Below are 26,871 nucleotides of genomic sequence, written 5' to 3'. Positions count from 1 at the left end.
TCACTCAGGACGAGTACCCTAACGTGAACAGTGCAATGCATTCTTAGCCTTCACGTACGGCCGATAGACCGGGTCCCACATCTGCGCCTCCACCCACTCCTGCAACTCGTCGTCAGACTGCGGAATATCTGGAGTCTGGGCCAATCCTTGCTCCTCTGCACTTCGAATCACCGCCATGGCAATCTTGACACTGACTGCCCGGGCGTGCTCCACATCCGGCACGAGAGCCTTCTCTGGATCGTTCATCGCGGGCGCCTCTCTGGCCAACGCCGACACAGCTGCCACGAGCATCTTGTCCGTCATCAACTTCGCCCTGCACAGAACACCGCCGAGTCCGATGCCCGGAAAACAGACGGAATTGTTGCATTCCGCCACCTCGATCTCCTTGCCGTTGTATTTGACGGGCGGAAACGGAGAGCCTGTGGCAACCAGAGCACGGCCGTCGGTCCAGTGGATGAGATCTTCGGGCTTGGCTTCGTGCAGCTTCGTCGGGTTACTCAGTGGCAGAATAATCGGCCTGTCGACGTGCTTGGCCATTTCTTGCACGACTTCCTTTGTGAACGAGCCAGGTTTCGTTGAAGTGCCGATCAAGACGTGCGGTTTCACCTCGGCGATGATGGACTGCAGGGATTTAGTGTCTTTCCCTTGCCACTCTGATGCCCTTCGTGCGTAGGGTTTCTGGGCGATGGAAAGTGTGTCTTCCATGTTGTCGAGCAGGAGCCCGGGCTTGTCAACGCACCTGAGACGCTTAGCATGGTCACAAGAGGTAAGCACTTATAAACTCACCATATCTGCTTCGCAACCTCTTCCTTGCTCTTCTTCGATTCAGTGGCGATAGCTGTCTGCACCTGCTCTGCAATCCCGCAGCCAGCAGTTCCAGCACCAAAGAGTACCACTCTCAGATCGGTCATCTTCACTTGGTTGATATGTAGTCCGGCCATGATCGCCGCGAGCGTTACACACCCTGTTCCTTGAATATCATCGTTGAAGACACTGTACTCGGTTTGGTATCTGTCCAGCAATCTGCGCGCATTCGTGAGGCCAAAATCCTCAAAGTGAATATAAGCGTTCGGATATAGCTTCTTCGCCGTCCTCATAAACGTGTCCACAAAATCGTCATAGCTTTGCCCACGAACGCGTCTGAAACGATGGCCCAGATAGAGATCGTCATTCAGCAGCTCCTCATTGTTGGTACCAGTATCGAGCACGACCGGAAGAGTTCTGTCAGGGTGCACCCCAGCGCAGATCGTCATGAGAGCCAATTTGGCCACGCTGATCAGTATTCCTCCAATACCTTGGTCGCCAATCCCCAAAATCTGCTCTCCGTCACTGACGACTATGTAATCCACGCCGCCGTCGGGCTCGCCTTCTCGCACGAACTTGCTCAACCGCTCCTCGACTTCTTCTGGATGCTTGATGCTGAGGAAGCAGCCGTCGGGTCTGCGGAAGATTCGGGAATAGTTCTGGATGGCATCGCCTTCAGTGGGGGTATAGATGATGCTGAACATTTCCCGCAAATGGTCTTGGATCAGGCGATAGTACAGCACCGAGTTCTGCTCGGCCATTGAGGTCATGAACGTGTTCTTGGCGAGATCATTTGGTTGTGCCGAGTACTGTTGATAAGCCCGATCGACTTGCTCGTCCAGTGTTTGGATATTGGTTGGAAGGAGGCCCTTCAGATGGAAGTCCACCCGTTCTTGCGAAGTGAAACATGTTCCCTTGTTGTAGAAGGGATTGTCGAGGAGCAGGCGGCCAGAGAAAGGTACTTCGAGCGGGCCTTTCTGAGCAAGGGGGAGGTGCTCGAATTTCTTCTTCCCATGTGTCATGGTGGTCAACGACCGGACAAGGTGGTGTCGTATTCGTGAAGCGAACATTCGCACAATGAGGTGGTTGAAGAGACTTTGCTGGTATGTACTTGTAGAGAATGATGTCAAACAAGACCCGGACAAGCTCTAAGCAAGCCGCATAATGCATAGACCGGGGGGCGCCGTTGATTGGGCGGCGGATTTCAGGCCCGAGCGTGTGGAGCTGTAACCCAATCGGGGGCCAACGGACGCCGCATCTGCCAACATCATGGCCGGTGCTCCGCAGATGGGAAATGACGGCAAGGATAAGATGCAGCCGGCCTTGTCAAGCCTCCACCTGTTCAAAGAAGTCGTTGGCCATGACATTCACGATCATTGCAACCTCATCGAGAGATCGGACCACCTTGACGTCGTCCGAGATGCCCTTTAACTGGTCCTCCTCGCGTGCAAGATGAAGTGCTTCCCAGCCTGCGTTTGTTGCTCCAACATAGTCCTTCGAGTATTCGTCTCCGACATGAATGCGCATCCTCTTTGCGTCGTCAATCCGATACTTGACAGCCGACGCGGTCTTCCAGAATTGGCTTCGAAGACTTTCCGCTGGGTCAACTTCGATGCTCTGTTCGCCTCGAGAGAGGCCCGTAGGATGAGCAAGCACCTCAGCGTGGTCCCATATGCGGCCGCTTGGCTTCTCGGCGTCCGCATCGTAGCTCGTACTGACGATATCAAAGTCGTTACTGATATTGTAATATCCCCGGAAGACAGATTCAAGCGGTGACCCGGAAGTATCGCCTGCAGCTTCGCGGGCCATTCTGGTCACGTCTTGGAAGTTGGGGAGCGCAGATGGCCCTACCCGAAAACCCAGGTCACGCAGCACCACGGCCACTCGCGGATCAGAGTTTGTGACGACGCCAGTAAGAACGATCGGTCCATCAGGGTCGGTGAATCGTCTCTTCAGCGCAGCCATGCTTTGCAAAAAGGGCTTCACGTCAGGGAACGGCTCATATGCAGCGCCGGATGAAAAGTGCTTGTAGAGTGCTGAGCCCAGGTTAGACGGGAGAGCTGACTCTCCTCCCTCGACAAGCTGACTGAACGCTTGCTTGACGAGCAGATGCCACCAGACCTCGGGGCTTTCCAGCTTGTTCTTGCCATAGTTGGGATACGCGCTGTTGTGATGCTTGGAGGATTTCCTGAAGGCCTGGTCTAGCTCCTTGGGATCGATCTTCGCATCCAGACCGCACTGTCGAGCAACTTGCAAGTATTGCACTGCTACTGGCTGTCGGAAGGTGTACAGTGTGCCCAGCGCGTCGAGGGTGACTAGAAACATAGGGAGTTTCTGAGGCTTCACGAAGGTCCTTAACATCGAACCCAGTAGACCCATTGCTGCGGCGTGTAGTTTGAAGCTTCTGTCCGTAAAGCATAGTCCGAAGGCCAACCAAAGCGAGCGAAGCAGCGTAGAACCAATGAAAGACAGGACAAGCTTGATTCCAGCACCGATGCCGTGACCAGAAGAAGCTCGCGAGACCCCTCGGGTATGTATTACATGAGCAAGGGGTGAATGGTGCGAGCTTGAGTCTCTTTTCTGCGCCTCGCTTCGACCCGCAACCCGCCGCGGCGATTCTGCGATTTGCAATTCAATCCCACAATTTGTCAATCGACGTCGCTGGAACCGCTCGTTGGATCTCTGAACTTTCCTACACCCTCTGTATAAGGACTCGGTCTGCTCTTGTTACAAACACCCGCCAAACTGTTCTACTCGAAGTTCCACCGTCTCTCGCGACCTGTGCGCTCCTCGTTCGGCCTGTCCCTCGCCGCTACGACAGCCTCTCTCCAGAAACAGCACCCGCCCGCGAGCTTTTCCTCCTCTTCGCGCCCCATGGCGCCGCCTCACACCAAAGTGGCCATCATCGGCTCTGGCCCCGCCGCGCACACTGCCGCCATCTACCTTTCTCGAGCCGAGCTCAAACCGGTCATGTACGAGGGCATGCTGGCCGGCGGCACGGCAGCGGGAGGCCAATTAACCACCACAACCGACGTGGAGAACTACCCCGGCTTCTCAAAGGGCATAGGCGGCTCAGAACTGATGGAGGAGATGAAAGCACAGTCCCTGCGTTTCGGCACCGAGATCATCACGGAGACCATTGCAAGGGTCGACCTCAAATCTCGGCCGTTCCGTCTGTGGAGAGAATATGACGACGCAGAGTCCGACGAACCCGCACATACCGCCGATGCGGTCATCATTGCTACGGGCGCCAACGCCAGGAGGTTAGATCTCCCAGGAGAAGAAACATACTGGCAGAACGGCATTTCCGCATGCGCCGTCTGCGACGGTGCGGTGCCCATTTTCCGCAATAAACCCCTCGTCGTCATTGGCGGTGGGGACTCGGCCGCCGAAGAGGCCATGTTCTTGACCAAGTACGGCTCACACGTCACCGTGCTGGTAAGGAAGGATAAGCTGCGGGCGTCCAAGACCATGGCGAAACGGTTACTCGCGAACCCCAAGGTGACGGTCAAGTTCAACCACGTCGCGACGGAAGTGCAAGGGGAGAACAAACCCCGCGGCCTGATGACACATCTGAAGGTCAAGAACGTCGTCACGAATGAAGAAAAAGTGCTGGAAGCCAATGGGCTGTTTTACGCCGTGGGCCACGACCCAGCGACTGCGCTGTTCAAGAACCAGGTCGATACGGACGAGGATGGATATATCCTGACGAAGCCGGGGACCAGCTATACCAGCATACCCGGCGTCTTTGCCGCCGGCGATGTGCAGGACAAGCGGTACCGGCAGGCCATTACAAGTGCTGGAAGCGGGTGCATAGCCGCACTCGAGGCCGAGAAGTACCTGGCAGAGTTGGAAGACGACGACGTCCCGGATATTGAGAAGGAGAACCAGGCCAAGAAGCCCGAAGTCAACGGCGACGCTGCGCCAGAGTACCGGTCGAATCCGCTGTTATGAGCATGTACATTCTATGACTAGAGTGCATAGAGGATAGACATTATATCGAAATCCAAAAAAGGTATTTTTTGAGTTGCGCAATGCTTTTCTTCAAAGCACATGATTTCTAATCGGCGCCCATCGCTATGCGCCGTAGCCAGTAGTTGTACATGGTCCAGCCTAATATCGACAATCACTTCACCTCCTTCTCAAATACCATGCAAAGGCCGAACCAAGAATATCCACCGGATAGGGACTTGGAACTTCAGCCATACCTGGCCTTGCCACCGGATGCCTGAGGTACACCGCCGCGCATATATTGTGGTTCACTTCGAGGAAGCGCGGAATGAAGGCAAAAGCGCTCATGTAGTCCCGCGGCATCCAAGGTGTGGCATAGGGCTTGGAGTCATCAACAGGGTTCTCCTGCATCGACCGGAGGGCAGCGTAAAGCTCATTGTAGTCGGCATCGCTCAGGATTATTTCTTGCTTGGGTTCAGGTGCCGGGGTTTCGACAGACTCTTCCTTGGGAGCCTGTTGCTCGCCATCCTGGGCCGATGGGAGTGATGTAGTACCGGCAGCTTGGTTTTCTCTTCTGATGTTTAGCTGGTGCTGAATTTCCGTGAATTGGGCTTCCAGACTGTCCGTGAGAACAGTCGATGATCCGGATCGCGAAAGCAGCTTCTTGATGGCGGTGCCAAACGCTCGAAGGTCTTGTTTTCGTTTCGCGCCAATATCTCGTTTCGAGGTAGCTAGGATGCTCTTCGCCCTGGTTCGTAGGTCCTTCAACACTTCCCGGGGATCTCGATCCACGTCGACCGCCTCTTCTTCTTCGACGAGTTCCCCTTCAGCAGGCCGTGACGTGCTCTCTTCCGTAGTTTCTTCTTCACCTTCACCTTCCGCTGGGGCCGCCTTTTGTGGGACTTTGGTGGCGCCGGTTGCCCACATCACCCGTTCGGGGTCGACTTGGAACATGTCCCCGGGGTTCAGTAGGTAGCCAGGGTACCGCATCTAGGACCGTGTCAGCATAGCTCACGACAGGTAGCAATCAATCCCACCTGCTTGCCATTTACTTTGACTGCTCCGTGTACCACAAATTGCCTCGCTTGTCGAGCACTGCTTGCGAACAGGGCTCTGAAGATTGCAGTATCCAACCTCCTTTCCATCGGCGCAAAGGTCATTGACATATATGGAATAGGGCTGTTCACGCGCTGTTTCCCCTTTTTCTCCAAGCCCGAACCTCGACCAGCAGATTCCCGCGAGCCATCATTTGCGGCGAGGTATGCTGCATCCATTGGAATGACCGACCGAATCCGCCTGTCAAACATCCGCAGCCACTGCTTTTCTCGAACATGCTCTCCATGATAGTTGCGGGCCAGGGACTTTGTTGCCCATTTTTGTTTGAAGAAATTATGAAATCTGCCGGAGTAGGGTGTCTGTCGCGCGAGATTGTAGAGATTGTACTTGCTCCATGATTGCCGGACTTTCTGTACGTTGTCAGCAACGTTGCCCGATGTCTAGTGTTCGTTCTTGCTAACCACATCGGACAGAATGTTTTTCTTGACTTTCAAAGGTGTCGGCGCCTTGCGCGGCATGGTCGAGATGGACAGTCTTGCTGGTCGGTTGCGTCGAAGAATCTCGTGCTTTGCTGCAGTAAAAGACCTAGCGGAATGGAACATCGTCTCCTTCCGCCGAATCGGCACGTGCTGCGCTAATTTGCTTGGCAGGACACCAGTATATATTTCCTGCTCCTCCTCCATCCTTCTTGAACCTGATCATACTTGTAAGTGTCACTACTCCGAGCATGATGTGTTGAAATCCGACCGCTAACATTTCTCTAGACCTTGTGGGAGCGACTGAGCTCAAGCATTCAGCCTGCTATGGCGGTGTCCCTGCATTGCACATCGCGGTGGATATCGCCTTCAAGTGTCCTACGGGGCTCTTGTCCGCGCATTTTTTGGCCATCATCACAACTTTTTCATCATGCATCTTTGCCTTGAGCAAGATCTTGGAGAAGAAGGCAGGTAGAAGTGAGTGCAACTCTATGATCTCGTGTTGTCTTGTCGGTCAGTCGGTGGTTGATCGGGACGCGTGAAGTTCGTGTTACTCCAGGCTCTAGCGGTGTGGCCGACAACGACCTCAAAGCAAGAGAAGACGAGAAGGTGGGCGTGTATGGATGTTCGAGGTTTTGCTGTTGTCGGAGCCTACAGACATCAAGAGATTGCGTCCGCGAACAGCATCGTCATCGCCTTGGTTCCTGGTGACCAAGGTGATGAGCTGGTCAGCTGGAGGCCACGTCTTCAGAGGTTCTGACGCAATCGCAGGCTCCTACTGTCAGCTGCACCTTGGATGTGGACAGATAGTCTTCTAGTCCGCTGCAACCTTCGACGTAGTACTACTCTTCCGAATGGGCAAGGTGTGCTCTCTTGAAACGTCGAACACAACATTGTAGGAAAGTTTGCACGAAATGCCCTTGGCACAGCACAGCAAGCAAGATATTCTACAGACCTAGTCGACTTGGTTTGATATTGTAATTGCACTATGAAGCTACTTTGCGCAATAGTTCATGCCATCCAGGTACCATCACGAGATCCCAAATCTTCGTATCGTCTCAAGTCATCTAATCGTCCTGACCAACCCTAAACTCCTCGCTAAACCGCACACAAAGCAGCATTCATCGATACAAGTCAGCCTTGCATTGTCTGCCAGAAATAGTCTGCATAGAACGATTTCGGAAACTTCGGGTCAATGTTGACAACATGTACATCCCCCTTCTTCTTGTTCGCAATCGTGGCCTTGTTGTAGTTGCCTGCTTCGTCCTGCTCGAGGGTAATGCCCAGGGATCTGTACAGCCAAAGCCGCAATCTGTGACTCTCGTCAGTAAAGTCGTAAAATATTCATACTCGTCAACCGTACATGGTGGGATCATCCGCCTCCCTTGACCGTCTTGTGTTCTCATCTCCCTCAACGCCTTGCTCCTCCAAATCCGCGAGCCGCATCTTCAGCCTTTCGAGTTCGGCTTCTAATCGTTCGCTCTCTGCCTCTAGCTCTGAAGCTTGTTTTGCGATTCGGAATTTCTTCGTGTCGAGCTGGACGATCTCGCTGGCATGTCGGCCGCTATCATGGCTGGAAATCGTTTCTCGATGCTGAGAGGAGAGTGTAGATAACTGACGAGACAGCTTTCTCAGGGCCGTCTCTGCATCTCGGATTCGCAGATCACGCGATTGCTGCAGGGTTGACAAGGAATCGTTGACACGCGACAGCGCTGCTTTGTCCGGGGCAATGTTGAAGTTGGAGACGGTGGCGCGGATGAGCTGTGATAATTGTTATTGTCGTCCTCAATATGCGGCGTGATGACTTACCGTCGCTGGATCTTCGTCGAGCAGCATATTCGAGGATAGCCTGGAAGATGTGGACTGGTGCTGAATGCTGAACTGTTCTTGGATCTCGCTGAGTAGATTGTTGACGCCGCGCAGTGGTGGTTGCGGGGAGCAACTAGCTTCCTAGGCAAGTCGACGGTCCCTAACAACCTTCCAGAAGGCCCTGCGGGGCGGCGCGTCATGCCTGAGCCACCTATCAGTGATGCTCAGCCACAGAGGGACCCTGCAGCTTTATTTCACTGCAGCAGTCGCCCGAAGTGCACGTGCGGAGGCAACAGCAATCATCCTCGAACCAACTATTCTGTCGCCCTACAGCATCAGTCACTACAGTCGCAGCGGCCACAATGCCTTCAAACCTGCCGTATGCGGCAGATGCAGAAAGGTTTGTTTCAGCAGCTGTGTACCTGAACAGGCGCATTTGACACTCCGCAGTCCTTTAAAGCCTGCCGAACTCCAAGTCCTCCGCGCGCAGTACGAAAAGGAAGGCGAGTACGTGGGAGTCCAAACGAAGTTCAATTATGCTTGGGTATGCTAGTGGCGCTGCGACAAACTGTGAAGCTCGTTAACAACTTCCAGGGATTGATCAAGTCCAATCAACGAGGCGAACAACAGCTGGGCGTCCAACTACTCTCGGATATCTTCAAGACGACGCCGGAGCGGAGGAGAGAGTGTCTATACTATCTGGCACTGGGGAACTACAAGTTGGGAAACTATGCTGAAGCCCGGCGGTACAATGATCTGCTGCTGGAGAAGGAGCCTGGAAATCTGCAGGCCAGCAGCTTACAGCAACTTATCGACGACAAGGTATCGAGAGAAGGCCTGATGGGTGTTGCAATCATCGGCGGCGTTGCTGTCGCTGCAGGAATCGTTGGAGGCATGTTGATGAGAGGCGCACGGAAGCGATGATGTTGCGAAGCGTTGCGCATTCTGGATTGTTCTTCGGACATGCACCGGTTGCAAGGAGAAACTGTACGCTAATGGAGTACATAATGATCACTGAGGTCTGGCTGGAAGGATAGAAAACGACGTGGAAGAGCAAACATGAGCAAACCCAAACAATTATCGCCTTGACTGGTCGTCATCACGAGCAATACAACGCAGAGTATCATACCTTCACGGTCACTCCTCGCTCGTTGTGAGCCGACTGAAACAGGTTTGGTTTTATCGATAAAGCTGGGCCGGTGATGCAATGCTGCGGAGTGACACGCATGCAGAACGGAAACCTACGACCTTCTCTGTAGTTATCGTTAGGTCCTCATTAATATTCCCCGATATCAGTCCATTGGGAGTTACAGTCCTAGCATTCCCTTGTGATCGACAAATTCGCCGCACCCATTCGACCCTCTTCCCACAGCAGCCGCCACGTTCCCCAGATAAACCTCGAGCGGACACAGACACGAACTCTCCGCTCCGCATTGCCACACCCGAGTTCCTGGTGCGCATGACGCACAGCCTCGCCACGGGTCTCTCACGCGGCTGACGAACTTCCTCTGCGGCTGGTGATCACATTCGTCCTTTATCCTCACAGATTGCCACCATGTCGCGGATACAGGGAGAGCGAGTCTTCTGTCATCAGTGCCAGAATGAATGGGACAGAGCGCACGGCGGCCTGATCTGTCCCAGATGCGAAGGCGACTTCACTGAGATCGTAGGTACACATCAGGCTCATATGAGTGGACGCTGATGCTTCAACCAGCTTGAACCGGGTGCGCTTCCATCTACCTATGACTTCAACCACGAGCCTTCACCGTCAGCCTCTCCCGAACCGCCCTTACCACCCCTTGAACCCCTTCGAGACCATAACCCATGGGCTGATACCACGCGCACCGACGATGATGGGAATTTCACGACCTTTGAGTTCACGAGCAATGGTGGAAGTGGGAGGATGATGTTCAGTACACGGATGTGGAGCCCTGATGGCCGTAATGTACGACTTGATGACCTGCTTGATTCCGCTGTTGAAGATGTAGAGATGGAGGAGTTGCTTACCCATTTGGTTGAACAGCAGAATCGAGGCGGACCCCTTCCATTCAGCCCACTTGGATTTCCCGGAGCAGAGGCCGGTCCAGGTCTCCATGGCCCTCCACCACATATGCAGCCAGCAAGCCTCCAGGAGTAAGTTTGACGTTTCGTCGCCGAGGCTGTCTGCTGATGTGTTGCAGCCTGTTCTCGCTCATTCTGCAGTCAATGCAGCCAGGTATGATGCCAGGTCAAGATCCCGACGACCGCCGAAGACTCGGACAACCTCCCTTGCCATTCGACCTTCTCCATCATATGTTGAATCCTGGAAACGCTCGTACCGGCGATGCGGTCTATAGCCAGGAAGCCTTCGACCGCATCATGACGCAGCTGATGGAGCAGAACAATGCCGGCAGCGCTCCTCCGCCAGCTTCGGAAGACGCAATCCGATCACTCAAGAAGAAGCGGGTAGATAGGGAAATGCTGGGTGACGACGGCAAAGCTGAGTGCTCGATATGCATGGACAATGTTGATGTAGGGCAAGAGGTGACAGTTCTTCCTTGCAACCATTGGTTTCACGGAGAGTGTGTGATCTCATGGCTTAAGGAGCATGATACGTGCCCGCACTGCCGAAAACCAATCACGAATTCCGAAGAAGGACGACGCCCCGAACCCTCGCGACGAAGAAGCCGACGGGCATCTTCGGTATCAAGTCCTCGCGCATACCAACCAGAGGGCAGCCGATACAACCCAATTCCCGTTCCAGAAAGCCCCAGCGCGCTCAGGGATGCAAGACAACAGTACTACGGAAGAAGACGAGACTACGAATCCCATCGTCCTGAACATCACAGACATTCGAGCAGCCAGAGTGATCTTAGGAGGCACAGCTCGAGAAGTCATCATGGGGGAAATGGAGGCAGCCGGGGTGGTGGTGGAAACAGTGGGGGTGGAGTAACAGGCTGGATCAGAGACCATTTGCCTTTCTCTTGACGACGGCAGTATTCAAGACTCGAACAGAAACATGCTCTGAAATGAGCAAAGAACAGACCTGTGCATCACGCATCCATAGGGCGGCACCTCGTAGGCGCAGGACGCGAGACATTTCCGGCGTCTATCGGCGCCCTTGGATCTCTGCTTTATCCAGGCCACCCGCTTTAGCAGGGATATTGACCATATGCTAGCCGAAGACATGCGCCGAGATCGTGGTAGGCAAGCTGCGGGCGCGTATGCAAGAAGCAGAGGCGCTGTGAGGTCCCCGGCACCCTGTAATGTGGGCTTGTGTGACAAGGAATAACTTTAATGCACGAGGGAGGCGAGCGCTGAAGGTGAAGGTTGCGGTTACGATTCGGGATGCCTGGGTAATGCTCGATAGGTAAAAGATTTGAAGCGCATGCCTCTCTCTACTAATAGAAAGGAAGTCTCGTCCGCTCACCTGGTCAATAATTAGATGCACCGCCTCGATGCTTTCACATGCGCGTGCGTCACATGGCCTTGCGTAACTTTCACATGCATTTTTCGGCCCGCCAATGCCATCCGTCTCGTTCGCCGGTGCGGGCTCAGCTTCAGGTACCGGAGCAGGACCGCGTCACAGATCCTCATCTTCTCCTTGCGTATGGTCACAGGTCACACGCCTTGTCAGCTGTCGAGCTCGATGCCTCTGTTCCCGCGTCTTAGATTCTCGAATTCTTTCTGCGTACACAAGCACGAACAGTCCGTGTTTTGGTATGGCGTTGCCTTGTTTCGACGTTCCCTAACACTTCCGCCCTTGAGACCCCTCTCCATCCCACCTGGATTCTCGGTATCCGGTCGTTTCCAGCTATGATAGGTGCGTTCCAGAAAGAGACATCACATGGGAGCTCCAAAATGACTGACGGATATGGGTAGACCATGTACTCGGAAGGCCTTCTTCGCAGTTTCGCAAATACCAAGTCGTTGCCGTCGTGTCATTCTGGTCGCTATACTTGCTGAGGTTTGTTTCCCCTCTCGCTACTTCGGGGTCGACATACTCACTTCCTTGCAGAGGCGACAAGCATGGCCCGCCTGTTCTTCGATCCCTCTCGCAGCGCGTCGCGAAACGTCTCACCCCCTGGCGGTCCGTCGTCTTGACCTTCCTATGGCTGTACATGTGCCGGAACTTCGGAAAGATTGTCGGCCTCGAGTCCCCAGAACCTCTGGCGAACCTGTACAGCAGGGCCTTCTTTCGAGCAACATGGGTCACGACGGCGCTGGATGCTGGCTTCTGGAGTGCCATGAAGATACGGAACAAGCCGTTGAGAGACCTGTGCTCGATGATCTTCACGATATACTACCTCTTCGCGGCGGAGCAGGCAGAGGAGAAGGTCCGCAAGGTCCGAGCAGTGCTGACCGTCGACCACTTGCGTGTGGCATGGAACAAACCCACGACGCCTTACCTGAAATTTTTCACAGCACTGATGAGGCCGCGGTTCACAAAGTACAAGCCACGCCGGATTCGGATCCCCCGACCGAAGCAGTCACACTACAAAGAACCTGTCGTTGCGTGGATGTATTTTGACGGCACGCTCGCAGAGCTGGAAAAGCAGGAGAACGTGGTGCTCGACATTCCCGGCGGAGGTTTCGTCGCCATGGACCCGAGGACGAGCGACGACAAACTGCTCGCTTGGGCAGGGAGAACGGGCCTGCCCATCCTGAGCTTGGACTACCGCAAGGCGCCCGAGTATCCTTACCCGTATGCCCTGAACGAGTGTTTCGACGTCTACACGCAGATCGTCGCCACCCGAGGCCGATGTATCGGCATGAAGCCGGATTCGTGCCCCAGGATCGTCATCACAGGCGACAGTGCCGGAGGGAACCTAGCATGCGGGACGACTCTGATGGTCATTCAATCCAACCAGACGGGCGCTTCTTCTCGCGGGATCCTACCTTCCCCGGCCGGCCTGGTCCTGCTGTACCCGGCCCTGGACTTCAACATTGGCAGCTGGATGGCGGACGACCAAATGGCCTTGATCCGCAACCCACGCACGGCCAAGAAGTACGAGCGGTTCATCAAGCGGAAGAGCGAAGACATCGACCGCCGATACACGCCCACGACGCCCAAGCCCACCAGCGACGACGACGACGACGATCCGAACCACGACTTCTTCGCCCCTCGTGGCGGAAAGTCGGAGATCCAGCCCGCCGGGCGCCAGAACGCAGACATCGAAGCGCAGAAGCAGGCCGTGCAGACGTCGAAGCCGCAAACCCTCAGAACCCGCCTCGCCGTGTCCAGCATCATTTCTTACTTTGGCGACCGCATCCTCACGCCGGAGATGATGCGGGCCATGATCATCCTGTACGTCGGCCCTTACAACCGGCCCGACTTTACGACGGACCACCTCCTCTGCCCGGCCGTGGCGCCCGAGGGCCTGCTCGCCAAGTTCCCCAAGACGTACTTTTTGACCGGCGAGCGCGACCCGCTCGTCGACGACACGGTCATCTTCGCGGGCCGCCTGCGGCAGGCCAAGCTCCACCTCTTCCGCGACCGGCAGGAGGTGGGGCTGGAGAAGTCGACGACGGAATTCCACGAGAAGGACCACGTCGAAGTCACGCTCATCCCGGGCATCAGCCACGGCTTTGTCAGTTTCGTGAGCATCTTCCCCGAGGGCTGGACGCACGTTTTCCGCTGCGGGAAATGGATCGCCGACATCTTCGCCCGGCCGCCGCACATGTTTGAGGGGCCGAGCATCGAGGCCCGCCTGCGCAACGGGAGCCTCCACCATGACTCGAGCTCGTCGCTCGAACTTGCGACCACCGAGGCGAGGCATCATAGCCGGCGAGCCACGGGGGAGAGCATGGACGACGACGCCCCCCTCGTCATGTCGAGTCTTACACAGCCGAGCAAGGATTCGACTGCGGCGGGCCACGCAGACGGCGCGGTCAAGGGCGAGCATTCTTGGCAGAAGCAACACGGAGCAAAGGACAGGGATAAAGAGAGGCCGGCCCGGAATAAGAGCCTCGTCAGTCTAGGCAGTGAAGAAGACCTGCTCAAGCGGCGGATGAAGGGCCTCACGGTGGGACTGTTGGGTTCGCAAGATACGTGATTCATGACGTGATTTTGGTAGTGGCCATTCTATGACATGTCAGCAGTATGTTCTCGCCTTGTACGATATGGATGGATATACACGATAGGTAGGTAACTATGCATACCGTGGGCTGGCATGGCATGGCATGACATGACACCTCGAACGAGAACCCAGAACTAGGAAACCAGAACCCGGAGTCGATGTAGTATTGTAGGTACATACGTCGCTAGTTAGGGGCTCAGCAGAATAGTGAAGACTAATAAAGGACTATGAGAATTATCCGCGCAGAGCATAGAGTAGCATAGCGTTCGAGAGGGCGAGAAGATGAACTTCGTACTCCGCATACGTGCCCGCGCTGTAAGGTATGCATTGCATGATGTGGCGTGGCGTGGCATGAGACCTCGAATCAGACACCAAAAACCAGAACCTGGAGATTACTGGAGCATTGTAGGTACATACGTAGCTAGGGGTGTTTAGAAGAGAAGTGAAGACCGGTGGAGTTCCATTCGAATTATCCGTGCATAGCATAGCATAGCATAGTGTTCGAGAGGTCGAACAGGGTCATCTTCGTACACAGATGTATGTACGTATCCTAGCTTTGTCGAGTGAGATATGAATAATGGTTTAAATCAGGACTTTCACGGTGGCTGCAAGCCATGCCATCACGGACGCCATGCCATGTACTGTCACCATCGCTCGAAATCGAGATATCCTCCAACTCCACGCCGTGCTGAGATACGGTACAGTACAGTATACAGAGCCATCAACCAAGATACGAGGTACCGATACCTATACACGAACGCCGCATATACAGATACACACACACACACACACGCACACACACACACACACACACACACACACACACACACACACACACACACACACACACACGTGTCTCTGTCTGGCTTTTTATTCGTCACAATGCTAATTAAGCTACCTCCGAAGACTTCATCCCACCAGCTATCAATCGGACGAGGAAAGAGAGGAGAAGTAAGCCATGTCAGCCATACCTCTCCACACCTCCGGCTTTGCTGACGCTGGATCGGCGGATAAAGCCCATTATACCAGCGCCTTGAGGTGTATGCGATTGTGATTGCGGCTGCGGGTGCGGCTGACCCAGAAATGGCTCTGAAGCGGCCATCTCGTGAACGTGAGGAGATGGCACTGCGGTGTACATGAGTGATTGATGTGGTGTGGAGTGCCTGTTCCCGGTGGTTAGTCGCTTTTCTGAATTGAGATGGACGGGGCCAACACTTACATGCTCTGTGGCATCCCGCCAGGATAGGCTGGCACGGAATACATCTGGCTCGGACTTGGGCTGTGCGGTGACGCGATATCACTTCCGGGACCCGTCGGTGCCGAGCCAAGTGAGTCGCTGACGGGCATGTATGCAGGATATAATCCCGGCGACATGGCCGGATCGTGTGGTGGGACGTATCCCGGTAATGCTGGCGATGGTCCCAAACCAACGACACTGCTGTGCACCGACATGTGCTTGTTCGGGTCGGTCATGTATGACATGTGGCCTGCCGCCGGATTATAGGACATTTGGGTAGCGTGACCTGTGCTCGGACGATCGTCGACATGCTTTGTGCCGCGACTTCGGGATTGACGACCACAGAGATAGAGGGCAACAGCGGCGGCAAGGGCCACTGCAGCAGCTCCAATTGCAATGCCGGCGATAGCTCCACTGGATAGACCCGAATGGCCGTGGCCGCTGGAGCTGGCTGCGGTGTCTGAGGCTCCATACTCTGCGCCAGTCGCGGTTGCTGTCGGACTGGTAGTCGATGCGGTCGTGGTGAATGGATCGTCGCTCTCCTCGGGCCATGGCTCACCCGGCAGGAGCATGAATTGCGATTGTGAGGCGAGGTCTTTTTGATGCTGAAGCGATGTCGTGGCATTGGGATTGATCACTCCGAGCATCTGGTAGTTGATACATGAGCCCGGAGCGCCGCAGTAGAAGAAGATGGGATTCGTGTCGTTGACCACGATGGACCACTCGGGCGGCTCATTCAATATTGCATCCACTGGATAAAAGCCGGAGAAGAATCCAACTTTATCGACACCCGTGTCTTCGTATGGAATGCAGGGAAAGCCGTATTCTGCTCGGATGACGGAATGGTTCGTAGGGTAAAATTGAAACAGGATTGTGTCGCCGACTTTGGCGAGCGTAACGTCAGGCACAAACGTGTGGCCTCCCTATCGACGCAATTAGCACCATCCCTGCCTGCCAAATACGCTCTCATTCCTCGTACCAAAGCGACCGCGACCGTATGCGTTATCGGTTCCTGCGACGTGCTCGTAGCATTCGTTGAATCGGTAGATCCGGCGCTGTCCGCACTCGAAGTTGCATCTGTTGGTGAGGGAGCTGGAGTGATCGAATCAGTAGGAGTAGGTGTTGACGAGTCGGTCGCAAGAGCAGTCGTCGTGTCTTGAGCGAATCCCACTGCGGCGAGACCGAGAAAAAGGACGAGCATCCGACGCATGTCGAGCCGAAAGAGCGAAATCGACGGGGACAGTGTCGAGGTCGGGCTGTGAAGATGCGTTCAGTGGTCCTGGCGCGAACAAGAGCGACGAGAAAGAGAGCAGCAACGACAACAAGAGACAAGAGGGAATGAGGTGAGGAACGTATTCCCGGTTCCAGCTGTCCTCCAAGCGTGTACCAAAACGCCCTGCCGAGCAGCTGACTGCTGGGATCGTTCGTTTGGTGGCGTGCAGGCAGTGCGACAGGGTAAGAGTAGCGAGCAGCGTCCATAGCCCGGCAAGCTGCATACGCGATGGAATTGCAGCTGCAGCCTCATGCAGGTACCGACGGGTTAGCCCGGTTAGCTTGAGGTAGCGTCAGGGCCAGTTCTGCAAGGCCAGCCAGATTCGACCAAACTCGGGGTGTGCCTTTCAACGGCGCAAACTGGAGTCCTGGTCCCCGGTCAGCCCTAGAAGACAAAGTCGTAACAGTACTATTTCAGTCCACCGAAGCTCGCCGGAATGGGTAAGATGCTGTCAGCTGCATGGGCATCCGCCCGAAGGCCTGAATTGCATCTGATCCTTCACGAGGGGGGAGAAAGAGACTCATGGTCCGACATTGTTGCGCGCCTGCGACTATGCGTCTTTGCGGCCCACGGCCCGTGTTATGACTGTTTGATGCCATGCTCGGCTGTCAACACGCGCGGAAGCACGCAGCAAAACAACGAGGTTGTGGCTTTGATCAACGATTACGGAGCACGGTTACGGGGGAAAAGGAAAGAGACAGGCGGGGAGCGGCAGAAGGCAAAAAGCCACTGGGAGCCGAAGGAGTCACCTGGATGCGCTAACCAGCAGCGCTGACGCGCCAAACTTTCCCGGGGAGCTCACCAGCAGCGCCCGTCCAGTTGGGCTTTGGTACGCCTCGTGTCTGAGCGGGCCCCCAGATTCGCCGCGAAATTGGCAGATGCACGCCTAACAAGGCCAGCTCAGATCTTTTTTTGGTGGCTGGCGCCGAACGTCCGGGGCCCGAGGTCTATGAGAAACAGCAGTCTTTAATGTCCAAGCTCGCGTTCACCAATACTAGGTTCGGTAATTACACCCTTGCATTGACCAAGAATACATCCACAACTGGGATGTCGTACATTCCTGTGTAAGAGTAGTGTCATGCAACCTCTCCTAGAATACTCCCACCCAGCAGGGGCGCACCTCTCGACGCCCTCAACTCGTTGCTCCTCATGATGATATCCTTGTCAAACACCCACCACCACGACTTGAACACCTTCTCACCGACTTCCCAATTATTCGCCGAGTAAGGATCATCACCGGAGACTCTGACGCCCTCTGCGCTATCTTCCACGTCATACACAAAATCCAACAAGGCCATAGGCGAGGCGGCACTCGGCGGTCGAAACTCAGGCGGCTGCGCCAGGATCTTGATCATCCGGTCGCGTGTCGACGGCCAGGGTAGCAGGTCGATGATGGGATGATGCGGCACGGTCAGTTGCAGCAGGCTCGGTCGTAAGTTTACCGGTAGATGATTGAACTCTGCTATCGCTGTTGCTGCCGCTGGATTCGCAAAGGGGGACTGTGCAGTGAGGGACCAGACGGTGTCGTGGACGTTTAACCGCTTGGCGATCGCCATGAGTCCGCGGAGCAGGTTGAGCTCGGTCATCTCCAGGTATGCTTCGTCCGGGAAGGAATATGCCATGCCGCCGTTGGCGGCCAAAGCTGGTGGCTGTAACTGTGGAGGGCTCTTCGCCGCTGCAGCAGGTGTCAATGACCATGTCTCGCTTTCGTCCGTGGACGAATGCCGTGAAGTGGACAGCGGCGTGCTTGGTAGCGAGGGCAACAGGATCGAGGTGTCCCACAGGGCTTGGTCGTCAAGAAGAATGTTACTGAATGGATCCCCAGGAGAGACAAGCGTTTGTGCTGCCAGATTGAAATCATCCGGCAAGACCTGACCGTCGTCAGGCACGTAAAGGTGTGCTGCCGCGAACGGACACTGCTGGTGCTGGATATTGCTCGATGTTTTTTCAGCCACATCTTGTAATGCACGTGGGTCGTTAAAGCCGTTGGACTGCGGCGGCTCTTGCAATGCACGGTGGTCTTTGGAGCCGTTGAGCTGCGGCGGCTCCTGCGGCTGGTCAGCGACGACAGCTTTCGCTTCAAGTTTGCGGATGTGCTCCTTTCGCTTTTGTCGATACCGCCTCTGCGCAAGCACGTTAAGGACTCGCTTCCTCTCCGCGGCGTCCTCGCCGGGCTCCGGTATCGCCAGCGGCACAGCCCTTACTTGACCCTTCTGGACCGGCATAGCGTGGAATGTACACTGGCGAGACTGAGAATGGCCACGATTGTCAGAAGACGCAGACGTTGTGGCCGCGTAGATTCACACGAGGGGCTGAGGGGATAATTAATGGCTAGACCGGTCTTCAGTGTAAAGAGCAGGAAGAGAAGATGGGAAGAGTGGCGGATGAGCCGTTTTTCTTTTATCTCTTTCTGTCCTGTCTGCTGCCCGGAAGCTGCTGGTCGGACCCGTGTAGCCTGCTGCTGCTCGGAATCACCATGGCGAAGACCCTAAACAAACAGCCTCGAAGTTGATATGAGCACCACCCAGCATAACGTTATGGTTGCATGGTGGAGAACCGAGCCGAGATAGACGAGGACAACGGACCGTCCGATAGGCGGTGCGACTCTTGCCCAGACCCCCTCTCACGCCCTTTACTTTCCGAATACGAAAGCGAGGATATCCTCCAAGACCTTTGCCGCATGTGTGAGGTACATTCCATGCGCGGCCCTTTCGTAGATCTTGACTTCGGCTTGCTTTGCAAGTTTCGGAATGAGATGAGCGGTGGCTTCAGCGGGATTGCCTACGACGCATTTCGTCAGTTCTAAAACGGACCGTCATCTGGACGAAGGTGAGTCTTACTCTGGTCGTTGTCCCCGTGAATGACAAGTAGCTTTACATCTTGCCCGTTGAGCTCCTTCAGGTCTTCGGTAAAGTCTCTGTTCGTGATGATCTGGACGCATCTCTCGACGGCGAGTACATCGGCCTGTGCAACGATTCCTTCAAACTTCTGCAGCACCGTCTCGGGGACTTCAATGCCGATATTGAATGGAATCCCAAACACGCCCGGGAGCGCAGCTCTGGTAAAGCCCGTTCGATCTTCTCGGATCCCGGTCAAGATCATATCCCATAGCGATCGGGACGGCGCCTTGGGGTTTGCCGCGGTCGCCAGCGGGAACGGCAGGGATGGACCCAGCCATATGAACCCACGACATTGCTTCCGAAGGTCTGCTGGCATCTGGAGGTAGGCCAGGAGCGTCTCGCCGCATCCCATGCTGCTGGCTACGAAGAAGAAGCTCTGCAGCTTGGCAGCCTCGATGACATCGATGCTGTCCTGGGAGAAGGTGTCGTATGTGACATCCTTGCTGTCGCTGGTGTTCCAGTCGCTCTTCCCGAAGCCGCGTCGATCAGGGGCGATGCACCGGATGCCGTAGGTTTCGCACAGGGGTAGCATCAGATGTTCGTACATTTGATGGGACATTGGCCATCCATGGATGAACACCAGTGCAATGTCGCTCTTGCTGTGGTCTTTGGCTGCATCACCGGTCGGCTGGAAACGCGGGGGACTTGCTGCTGGTTTATAGTCGACGTAGTGCAGCAGAGTGTTATCGAGGCTTGAGTGGATGAAGGGCATTCTTGCTCTTTCCTTTGAAGGTTAAACACTGAGTGTGAGACACTGAGAATATGGGGTCTGATCGCTTGAGAGCGTATGAAACTCGACTGATGGGCGGCATTTCCACGCGTATTTGTATCCCTGCGTGAAGAACGGCAAGTCACAGTGTGTGGAGACATAACGAAATCCTTGCAGACCAAAAGGCACTTTTTCAGAATCAGCTCGTTGGGCACAATTCATCATTATGCAGTCGAATAATATGTCGTAAGGCTATGCCAGAAACAACCCCGCTAGCCAGCATCGTCACTTTGCCTGCTCACAGTCCCTTGTCTGGTCGGCGTTGGCGTAGGACTCCCATCACGGTCGAGCCCACGTATCGTAGTAGAGCCAACGCTACCCATCGGCCTGACCCTGCTTCCGACGAAGCCTTTGCGATTTCTGCCGGTCCGGCCACGGCCCAGCCAGTTCAGCTTAAGCTGCTTGTTGAGCTCCTCCATCTTGGATTGAGCATCGTCTCCCGACTGAATTGAGCATAACACTGACAGGCACTGCAGCATACGCCCCACCGTCTCGGTGACATGGGAGGACGAACTATCGCTGGGCCTCGCTGCTGGGGGCGAGCTGAACGACTGGAAGGCCACATCCTGCGCAGGATTGCTCACCACCGAAAGGTTCGACGTGGCCCTAGACCTCCCGCCCGAAGTCATGCTACCAAGTAACGTGCTGCTCTGTGAATTATAGCTTCCGTATTCCATGCCTTGTGCAGTGCCCGGTCGGTCGCTCCCTCCGCTGTTGCCGCGATTCCGATTCCCGCCGTCATGTTGCGTGAGTGAGGCATTGATACTGTCGAGGCTGAGCCGGGAGAACGTCGATTTCAAGACTTCGTACCGCGGTAAGATGAGGTTGTCTCGATAGCAGATAAGGAGAATACGTCTGACTTCCAACTCTTCTCCGGCGGCGACCACAAAATCAATGCCTTCACACGTTGAAGGAGACGAGGATAGCTTGCCGCCGCTGTCGTGGCTGGGAAGAGCGCCCCAGAACTCAGCAGCCATCAGCGGACCCGTCAAAATAGTACCTCTTCCTTTGAACTCTTGGTCGAGCGGGAGGAACACGGCTTGCATAAACGGCAAAATCTTGCCGAAGACCTCCATCCACGTCGCCACAAGACGTGGCACCAGGCTGCTGTCGCTGACACCTCGTAATGTGTGGTTGAGGCTGAGAAAGCCAGTCTTCAGCAGATCTTCCAAGTCACCAATGATAATGCTCGGGTCCTTCTTTTGTACGCATCTCTGCACATGAATTGTTACAAGCTTGTTCAAGTCTTCCACGGCGATCCGAACGTCCTCGCCTTCAAAGACCACCAAGATTTTTGCCCTGAGTAGATCCCAGGCATCATCGGCCGACATGTTCGAGAGGCCAAAATTCGCACCTGCTTCTTTGACTTCGCTATAGGTGTTGAAATTGCTGACCGATTGGTTGGTGAAGCTCGTCCCCAGAGAGGGCCATTCAGAAGTATCGCTTTCTCCACGGCTGTAGACAGGCTCGAGATTGGCAAACGCCGCTTGTTGAGCCTTCTCTTCCTTCTTCTTCTCCCTGAGCGCACGACCTCCATGACGAAGGTCTAGACCAGAAACAGATTTCGCAAAGTTCGAGGTTGGGTTGGGTGACGGAGGGGCAAAAGAATACAGCGACTGGGGGTTGTTGATGTCTACAGGCCTCGAATTTGAGTTGGCCGACGACAAAGGGAGAGCATAAGTGTCGTCCTTGTCCTTCAGTTTCAGCTTCTGACGAAAACCATGGTGTTTGTGCTTGTCCTTCTGTTCCTTCTGATCGAGCAGAGGTACAACGGTCGAAGACAAGGGGTTAGCAAGTTGATACAAGGAAGAGTTGTTGGACGACAGCGATTCCGCCAGGCTCGCGTTGGATGCGTTCATAACCTTGGATAGGCCACTAGGTGCTAGTCGGCTTGGTGAGGGAAGAGACTTTTCCTTCGGCTCCTTGTCCTTATCCCTGGAAAGCACCATATTTTTTGGCCTGAATCGCTTCAGACCCTTCTTAGACTTCTCCTCTTCCACTACTGACGTCGTACCAGCGGATGCGAAGTTCTTGGGAAAGACGACGCTTGCTGCTGTGGCGGCCGCGTTGGTGCCGATTAACCCGTTGCGATACTGCTGTTCGGGTGCCGGCGCAGGAGCTTGACCTTCGTAAGACCCAGCCGACCCTCTACTATTGCGTCGGCCCTCCTGCTGATTCTGCTCCTGCGGAAAAGGCACTGTCTGCGATCTCTTGCGTGAATGGTTCGTAACATTGAGGTGCTGCATCGCAGCCTGTGCAGCAATCTGAGAGGGGTTGAGGGCCGGCATGCCGTGTTGATCGTGGAGCTGGGACTGGCTTGCGAGTGAGGCGGAGGGCATAGAGGGTTCGAAATAGCCTTGCGAATGTTGGCGAGGACGGTGCTTCTGTAGATGCTCTGGAGGGGGTCCAAGGTTGTGCTTTGCAGCGCCATCTCTGGGCATGTACTGTGCCGATGGCCGAGTATGAGACGCTAGCGAGGCATTACTGGCATTAGTATGCGACACGAACGTGGGTAGTGGTTGATTGTACGGAGAGCGCTTGACGACAGAGAGACTGGACGAGCCAGAAGTGTCACTACCACTCGAGTCTGGTCGATTGCTCTGCTTCGAGCCTGAGCGTGATGGGTTCGGCGACGCTGTGGAAGCAGGAGGTAATGGCGACCGGGCAATCCGCCGCTGGGTAGGAGGCTCCATGGTTGAAAAGGCAGGCGAGTGATGTTCCTGCTGCGACGTCGTGAGAGAGGGGGATCATCGGACTATGCGGACAACAGGCATTTGCGAGGAAATGTGCCTGGACATCATGCTGCTGTCGATTAGCGTACTCAGAACGGGCAAAGGTGTCGCGTGAAGACGTGGATGATCTTCAGTCACAGCTTGAAGCGAGCAGACAAGTCGTGACCAGTGTGACAAGTACAAGAGTACCTCGAGTTCGGAGGATGCGTTTCCTGCCCGGATCCCCGCCGTTCGATCGTCGCTTGAATCTGTTTCACCAACAGACTCGATTTCTCTTCTCTGCCCCAGCTCGGCCTTAATAAAGCTACTCGATCATGGCTCCCACGACCGGAAGTTCGTCCGCCAGTCTCAGCGCTACCTACGACTCGCCGTCCGGGCACAAAACCTTCGCAGACACAATCACTAGCCCACCGGTTGAGAACGATGGCTCCATCGACACAAAGGCCAAGACCACGTACCTATCCGAGCTGCGGGCGTCTACTAGGAGACTACAAGGAGACATCAACAAGTTCTTGACTGAGAAGATGGAGGAAGATAAGAAAGCCGCTGGGCAGGACGGTCTAAACGGCGCCTCTAAGCAGAAATCAAAAGATGAGTTAGAGGAAGAGAATTACGGCGAAGAAGATGCCGAGGACGATACATGACAAGTTTATGCTAGGTTATGGGTATCTCAAAAGTCAGTGGATGCATGGTCTTCAGACCACCTTTGCGGTGACCTCATTCTGCTTGCGTACTGCGCAACCGAGGTGGACAACAGAGTTGCTGGCAAACGTGTCAGTAACAGCTGCGCGACATGACGAGACAAAGCTGGACTTACTCGGGAAATACGCTGATGACACTGCTACCAAGTCGCTTGTAGCAAACGCCGCACACACGGTCTTCGTCGATACGTACTTTTCTCCCTCGGCCACCTGACTGCACGCCTTCCCCAAGTAAGAGAGCCGCTTGTACTCGCACGGCATCGACCTTCCTCAACCCGGAGACGATCATGGACTCGTTCATGATGCTGTTGGCATTACGGATTCGTCCACGGAAGTAGGCCTCGAACTCCTTCACGAGCAGATCTTCTGGTATCAGCTCCAAAGTTGAATTCGCTGGCAGTCTCGGTCCGTGGCGGGCCATCAGCTCAATAGCTGGCCCGAACAATGCCTTCTCACCTTTCGGAGGATTGAGATATAGGTTGAGAAGAATGTGGTAGATTGATGGCTCCTCATCCGTCGGATCAGTAGTGGATGATCTCCGCCGGCCAAACGCTTTTGCGGTTCCTTTGCCGGCCTCCTCTAAATGGGTCTGGTTACAGTATTCCTCCGCCTTCGCTGGGTCGCGAAGTTTGAATACGTAGATTTCCAGGGCTTGTTTGTGATTTCCCATCTGGCTGAAGACGATGGCCCTGGCTTCATAGAAGGTGGGATCGTCGCGCGGCAACAGGCCCAAGGTCTTTGCCGGAGAGTACTGGTCTGATGTTCTCAGCAATGTTAAAAACTTGTCCAAATGCTGGTCCCGATTCGGAAGTGATGGGATTTTCAAGTCCTCGAGGTACAGTGTGACGAGCCGCTGATGCAGGTCGGGAGTCTGATCATCCAATTCGTCCACCACATGTTCCAGGTACCGGAGTGCCAGTTCTTTGCTGATCGTTTCGAGAAACCCAAGAACTTTCTCTCGCGGAAGGGATTCGGCGTTTTCTGTGTCCGCCAGGAACAACTCCATAGCCACCTCAGGGTCCGCCTCCAGGGGCCACTTAGCAAACTCCAGGATTAAATCGATCAGGTCTGGCCCGAGGTTTTGGAGATAAGCGATTGTCCTAGCCGGACCGCGCAGCTGAGGGTCGACTTCCTCCGTCTTTTCAGCTTGGCCGAACTTTTGAAGTCTTTCCAATGCTTGCCGGTGGAGTCGCTTTCCGTAAAGGAATTCGATCAAGTCATTGTACCGACCTGTCTCTTCGAGCTTGGCCATCACCACCTCAGGGTCACAGAAGTTGGAGATGCGGAAGAGCGAACCAGCAAGCGAGGGTGTCGCGTACATGTGTGCTCGGAACAGCGTTGTATCAACAAATCTCGCAACCTCCAACAGCTTGTCTGCCAGGTCCACATCGTCCAACGAAGATAGTCCAAGCAGGTACTCGGTGATCTGTCGAATGTCCTCGGACTGCGCTGCACTCTGCACCTCGGACAGACTGCGAACGGTTTGATCAGGGTTGAAAAACCGTTGTAGGCGGCGCCGAACATCAGCAAGGAATGATTGGAGTTCTCGAACAGCAGTCTTGAGTTCCTTCTCCGAAAGTCCTTCGTTGCCCGTATTTTCTGCAGTCTTCGTGCTACGGACACTTGCCGTGTCAGCATCTGAAGCAGCGGTCTTTGTTTTTTTGACAGGGCTGGGCACACTGTCAGACTTTTTCGGCGTCTGTCGAGGACTCTCCTCGTTCTTTGGCGTTTCTTCTGTCTCAGATGTGGCTTTGCCCCCGTCGTTTGCTAGATCGCCCGCAATGACGGGAGGATAGAGCTTGATGACACGCTCAGGAGGTGCAGAAACTTCCCCAAAAAGGTCCAGGGCATCTCGGAACTTTTTCTCGTCGAAGAGTTGTTGAGCCTTTTGCATTTTGATCTCCCTTAGTCTGCCGCCTTTGTTTTTGATCAGAGTTTCCTCGATCATATCCAAGAGACTGATGGCCTCGTCAAGTTGACCGCCTTCGACCAGTGCATCGATCTGAGCATCATAATTCAGCCCCTGCATCCGCCAGATAATCCGCTCACTGGCAACCAGAAACCCCTTGCCTTGATGAGCAAGGCTAATGTTTGGATTGGGGACCTGTAACAGCACGGCGCCAGGCAGATCAATCGACTGAAGGAGAGTGAGTGTCTGGGGATTGCGCACTTCAAGCACACCTTTACTGGTTTCCTGCAACGCTAACAGGAAAGGATATGAGTATCCGATCGCTGAAGGAGGTACACGCCATGGTATCTGTCGTCGTCCGATCGGGTCCCCATTTCGGTCAATGAAATGGGTGTTAATGTCCTTGGCGAGTAGCATTTCGTTCTCTCCCAGCCCAGTCGCCAGGGGCGTTGGCACCATCGAGCCCATGCCAATATAGCTCATTGTCCCTCCTAACCTGCTACTCTCTTGACCCGGTGTCCCCCCGATGCTTCCAGGCCCTATAATGTCCTTCACCTCACGCGAATCGATGTCGACAATGACATAGTTTGCAGTCAACCCAACAACGATCTTTGTACCCGTCGCCCAAGCCAGCGATTTGATGCTGTTTGACAGCGCGAACTCCACGGCATCGCCTTCCAGCTCTCCCTCATGCCATGTCCATAGTAGCAACTTCCTCTTGATGGCTACAGCTAGCCGACTGACAAGGGTTGGGACGCCGGTCGAGCTGTCCTTCACGATATTGCTTGTTGCGGCGAACGTGCTTGCACCTTTGGATCTCGTGAGTTGCTCATGGGGCTCATAAGTGCCCAGATCGTGTATGGATACGAGACCGTTGCTCAGTGATATGAGGATATTCGCTTCGCGGAAGACAGCCAACTGCTCGATCTTGTACTTTGCGAACTTTTCGTACTCTCTCAGCAATTCGGTCGGTTTTGAAGGAGTAGCAGGAGTGCGTGCGACAGGGGCGCTCCCTCCATCTTGGTCGGAGGATTCATCAGGACGGGAGGGTGGGCCTTTGATGCGGTAGATGCGGAGAGCCCCAGTGTTGAGGCCGACAAGTAGCTGATCGCTGTGAAAGAGGACGGACTCGATCTTTGACTTGTCCCGCTGCTTCAGCTCTACGATGGGCTGAGCAGTAAATGCCGAGAGCATC

General features: G+C 54.8%; 14 protein-coding genes across 14 annotated transcripts; 5 read left to right on the top strand and 9 right to left on the bottom strand.

Moving 5' to 3' along the window:
* Positions 1–18: 18 nt before the first annotated feature.
* Positions 19–1,826, bottom strand: A1O7_01125 (malate dehydrogenase (oxaloacetate-decarboxylating); the record flags this gene model as incomplete). The annotated part of the gene is made up of 2 exons (XM_007755164.1): positions 19–739; positions 787–1,826. 2 exons carry the CDS (start codon positions 1,824–1,826, stop codon positions 19–21), a joined length of 1,761 nt encoding a protein of 586 aa, XP_007753354.1.
* Positions 1,827–2,130: 304 nt separating this feature from the next.
* Positions 2,131–3,183, bottom strand: A1O7_01124 (uncharacterized protein; the record flags this gene model as incomplete). Its single annotated transcript, XM_007755163.1, has 1 exon — positions 2,131–3,183. One exon carries the CDS (start codon positions 3,181–3,183, stop codon positions 2,131–2,133), a length of 1,053 nt encoding a protein of 350 aa, XP_007753353.1.
* A 495-nt stretch (positions 3,184–3,678) lies between these two features.
* A1O7_01123 (thioredoxin reductase) lies at positions 3,679–4,758 on the top strand (the record flags this gene model as incomplete). The annotated part of the gene is made up of 1 exon (XM_007755162.1): positions 3,679–4,758. One exon carries the CDS (start codon positions 3,679–3,681, stop codon positions 4,756–4,758), a length of 1,080 nt encoding a protein of 359 aa, XP_007753352.1.
* Positions 4,759–4,935: 177 nt separating this feature from the next.
* On the bottom strand, positions 4,936–6,329 carry A1O7_01122 (uncharacterized protein; the record flags this gene model as incomplete). The annotated part of the gene is made up of 3 exons (XM_007755161.1): positions 4,936–5,745; positions 5,793–6,221; positions 6,273–6,329. The coding sequence occupies 3 exons, from the start codon at positions 6,327–6,329 to the stop codon at positions 4,936–4,938; spliced, it is 1,296 nt and encodes a 431-aa protein (XP_007753351.1).
* A 1,092-nt stretch (positions 6,330–7,421) lies between these two features.
* A1O7_01121 (kinetochore protein spc24) lies at positions 7,422–8,123 on the bottom strand (the record flags this gene model as incomplete). Its single annotated transcript, XM_007755160.1, has 3 exons — positions 7,422–7,599; positions 7,651–8,048; positions 8,097–8,123. 3 exons carry the CDS (start codon positions 8,121–8,123, stop codon positions 7,422–7,424), a joined length of 603 nt encoding a protein of 200 aa, XP_007753350.1.
* A 335-nt stretch (positions 8,124–8,458) lies between these two features.
* On the top strand, positions 8,459–9,020 carry A1O7_01120 (mitochondria fission 1 protein; the record flags this gene model as incomplete). Its single annotated transcript, XM_007755159.1, has 3 exons — positions 8,459–8,496; positions 8,547–8,640; positions 8,691–9,020. The coding sequence occupies 3 exons, from the start codon at positions 8,459–8,461 to the stop codon at positions 9,018–9,020; spliced, it is 462 nt and encodes a 153-aa protein (XP_007753349.1).
* Positions 9,021–9,651: 631 nt separating this feature from the next.
* On the top strand, positions 9,652–11,063 carry A1O7_01119 (uncharacterized protein; the record flags this gene model as incomplete). The annotated part of the gene is made up of 3 exons (XM_007755158.1): positions 9,652–9,762; positions 9,811–10,229; positions 10,277–11,063. The coding sequence occupies 3 exons, from the start codon at positions 9,652–9,654 to the stop codon at positions 11,061–11,063; spliced, it is 1,317 nt and encodes a 438-aa protein (XP_007753348.1).
* Positions 11,064–11,891: 828 nt separating this feature from the next.
* A1O7_01118 (esterase/lipase) lies at positions 11,892–14,131 on the top strand (the record flags this gene model as incomplete). The annotated part of the gene is made up of 3 exons (XM_007755157.1): positions 11,892–11,898; positions 11,958–12,042; positions 12,094–14,131. The coding sequence occupies 3 exons, from the start codon at positions 11,892–11,894 to the stop codon at positions 14,129–14,131; spliced, it is 2,130 nt and encodes a 709-aa protein (XP_007753347.1).
* Positions 14,132–15,370: 1,239 nt separating this feature from the next.
* On the bottom strand, positions 15,371–16,602 carry A1O7_01117 (uncharacterized protein; the record flags this gene model as incomplete). The annotated part of the gene is made up of 2 exons (XM_007755156.1): positions 15,371–16,315; positions 16,372–16,602. 2 exons carry the CDS (start codon positions 16,600–16,602, stop codon positions 15,371–15,373), a joined length of 1,176 nt encoding a protein of 391 aa, XP_007753346.1.
* Positions 16,603–17,741: 1,139 nt separating this feature from the next.
* A1O7_01116 (uncharacterized protein) lies at positions 17,742–18,890 on the bottom strand (the record flags this gene model as incomplete). Its single annotated transcript, XM_007755155.1, has 1 exon — positions 17,742–18,890. One exon carries the CDS (start codon positions 18,888–18,890, stop codon positions 17,742–17,744), a length of 1,149 nt encoding a protein of 382 aa, XP_007753345.1.
* A 407-nt stretch (positions 18,891–19,297) lies between these two features.
* A1O7_01115 (uncharacterized protein) lies at positions 19,298–20,277 on the bottom strand (the record flags this gene model as incomplete). The annotated part of the gene is made up of 2 exons (XM_007755154.1): positions 19,298–19,446; positions 19,506–20,277. The coding sequence occupies 2 exons, from the start codon at positions 20,275–20,277 to the stop codon at positions 19,298–19,300; spliced, it is 921 nt and encodes a 306-aa protein (XP_007753344.1).
* Positions 20,278–20,546: 269 nt separating this feature from the next.
* A1O7_01114 (uncharacterized protein) lies at positions 20,547–23,027 on the bottom strand (the record flags this gene model as incomplete). Its single annotated transcript, XM_007755153.1, has 1 exon — positions 20,547–23,027. The coding sequence occupies one exon, from the start codon at positions 23,025–23,027 to the stop codon at positions 20,547–20,549; it is 2,481 nt and encodes an 826-aa protein (XP_007753343.1).
* A 353-nt stretch (positions 23,028–23,380) lies between these two features.
* A1O7_01113 (uncharacterized protein) lies at positions 23,381–23,710 on the top strand (the record flags this gene model as incomplete). The annotated part of the gene is made up of 1 exon (XM_007755152.1): positions 23,381–23,710. One exon carries the CDS (start codon positions 23,381–23,383, stop codon positions 23,708–23,710), a length of 330 nt encoding a protein of 109 aa, XP_007753342.1.
* Positions 23,711–23,879: 169 nt separating this feature from the next.
* Positions 23,880–26,870, bottom strand: A1O7_01112 (6-phosphofructo-2-kinase/fructose-2,6-bisphosphatase; the record flags this gene model as incomplete). The annotated part of the gene is made up of 1 exon (XM_007755151.1): positions 23,880–26,870. The coding sequence occupies one exon, from the start codon at positions 26,868–26,870 to the stop codon at positions 23,880–23,882; it is 2,991 nt and encodes a 996-aa protein (XP_007753341.1).
* Between the last annotated feature and the right edge of the window lies 1 nt (position 26,871).

This window comes from Cladophialophora yegresii (assembly GCF_000585515.1).
Source record: "Cladophialophora yegresii CBS 114405 chromosome Unknown aczIN-supercont1.1, whole genome shotgun sequence".
Classification (NCBI taxonomy): domain Eukaryota; kingdom Fungi; phylum Ascomycota; class Eurotiomycetes; order Chaetothyriales; family Herpotrichiellaceae; genus Cladophialophora; species Cladophialophora yegresii.
The sequence above is the reverse complement of the archived record's forward strand: the minus strand, read 5'-3'. Positions and strand labels throughout refer to the sequence as shown.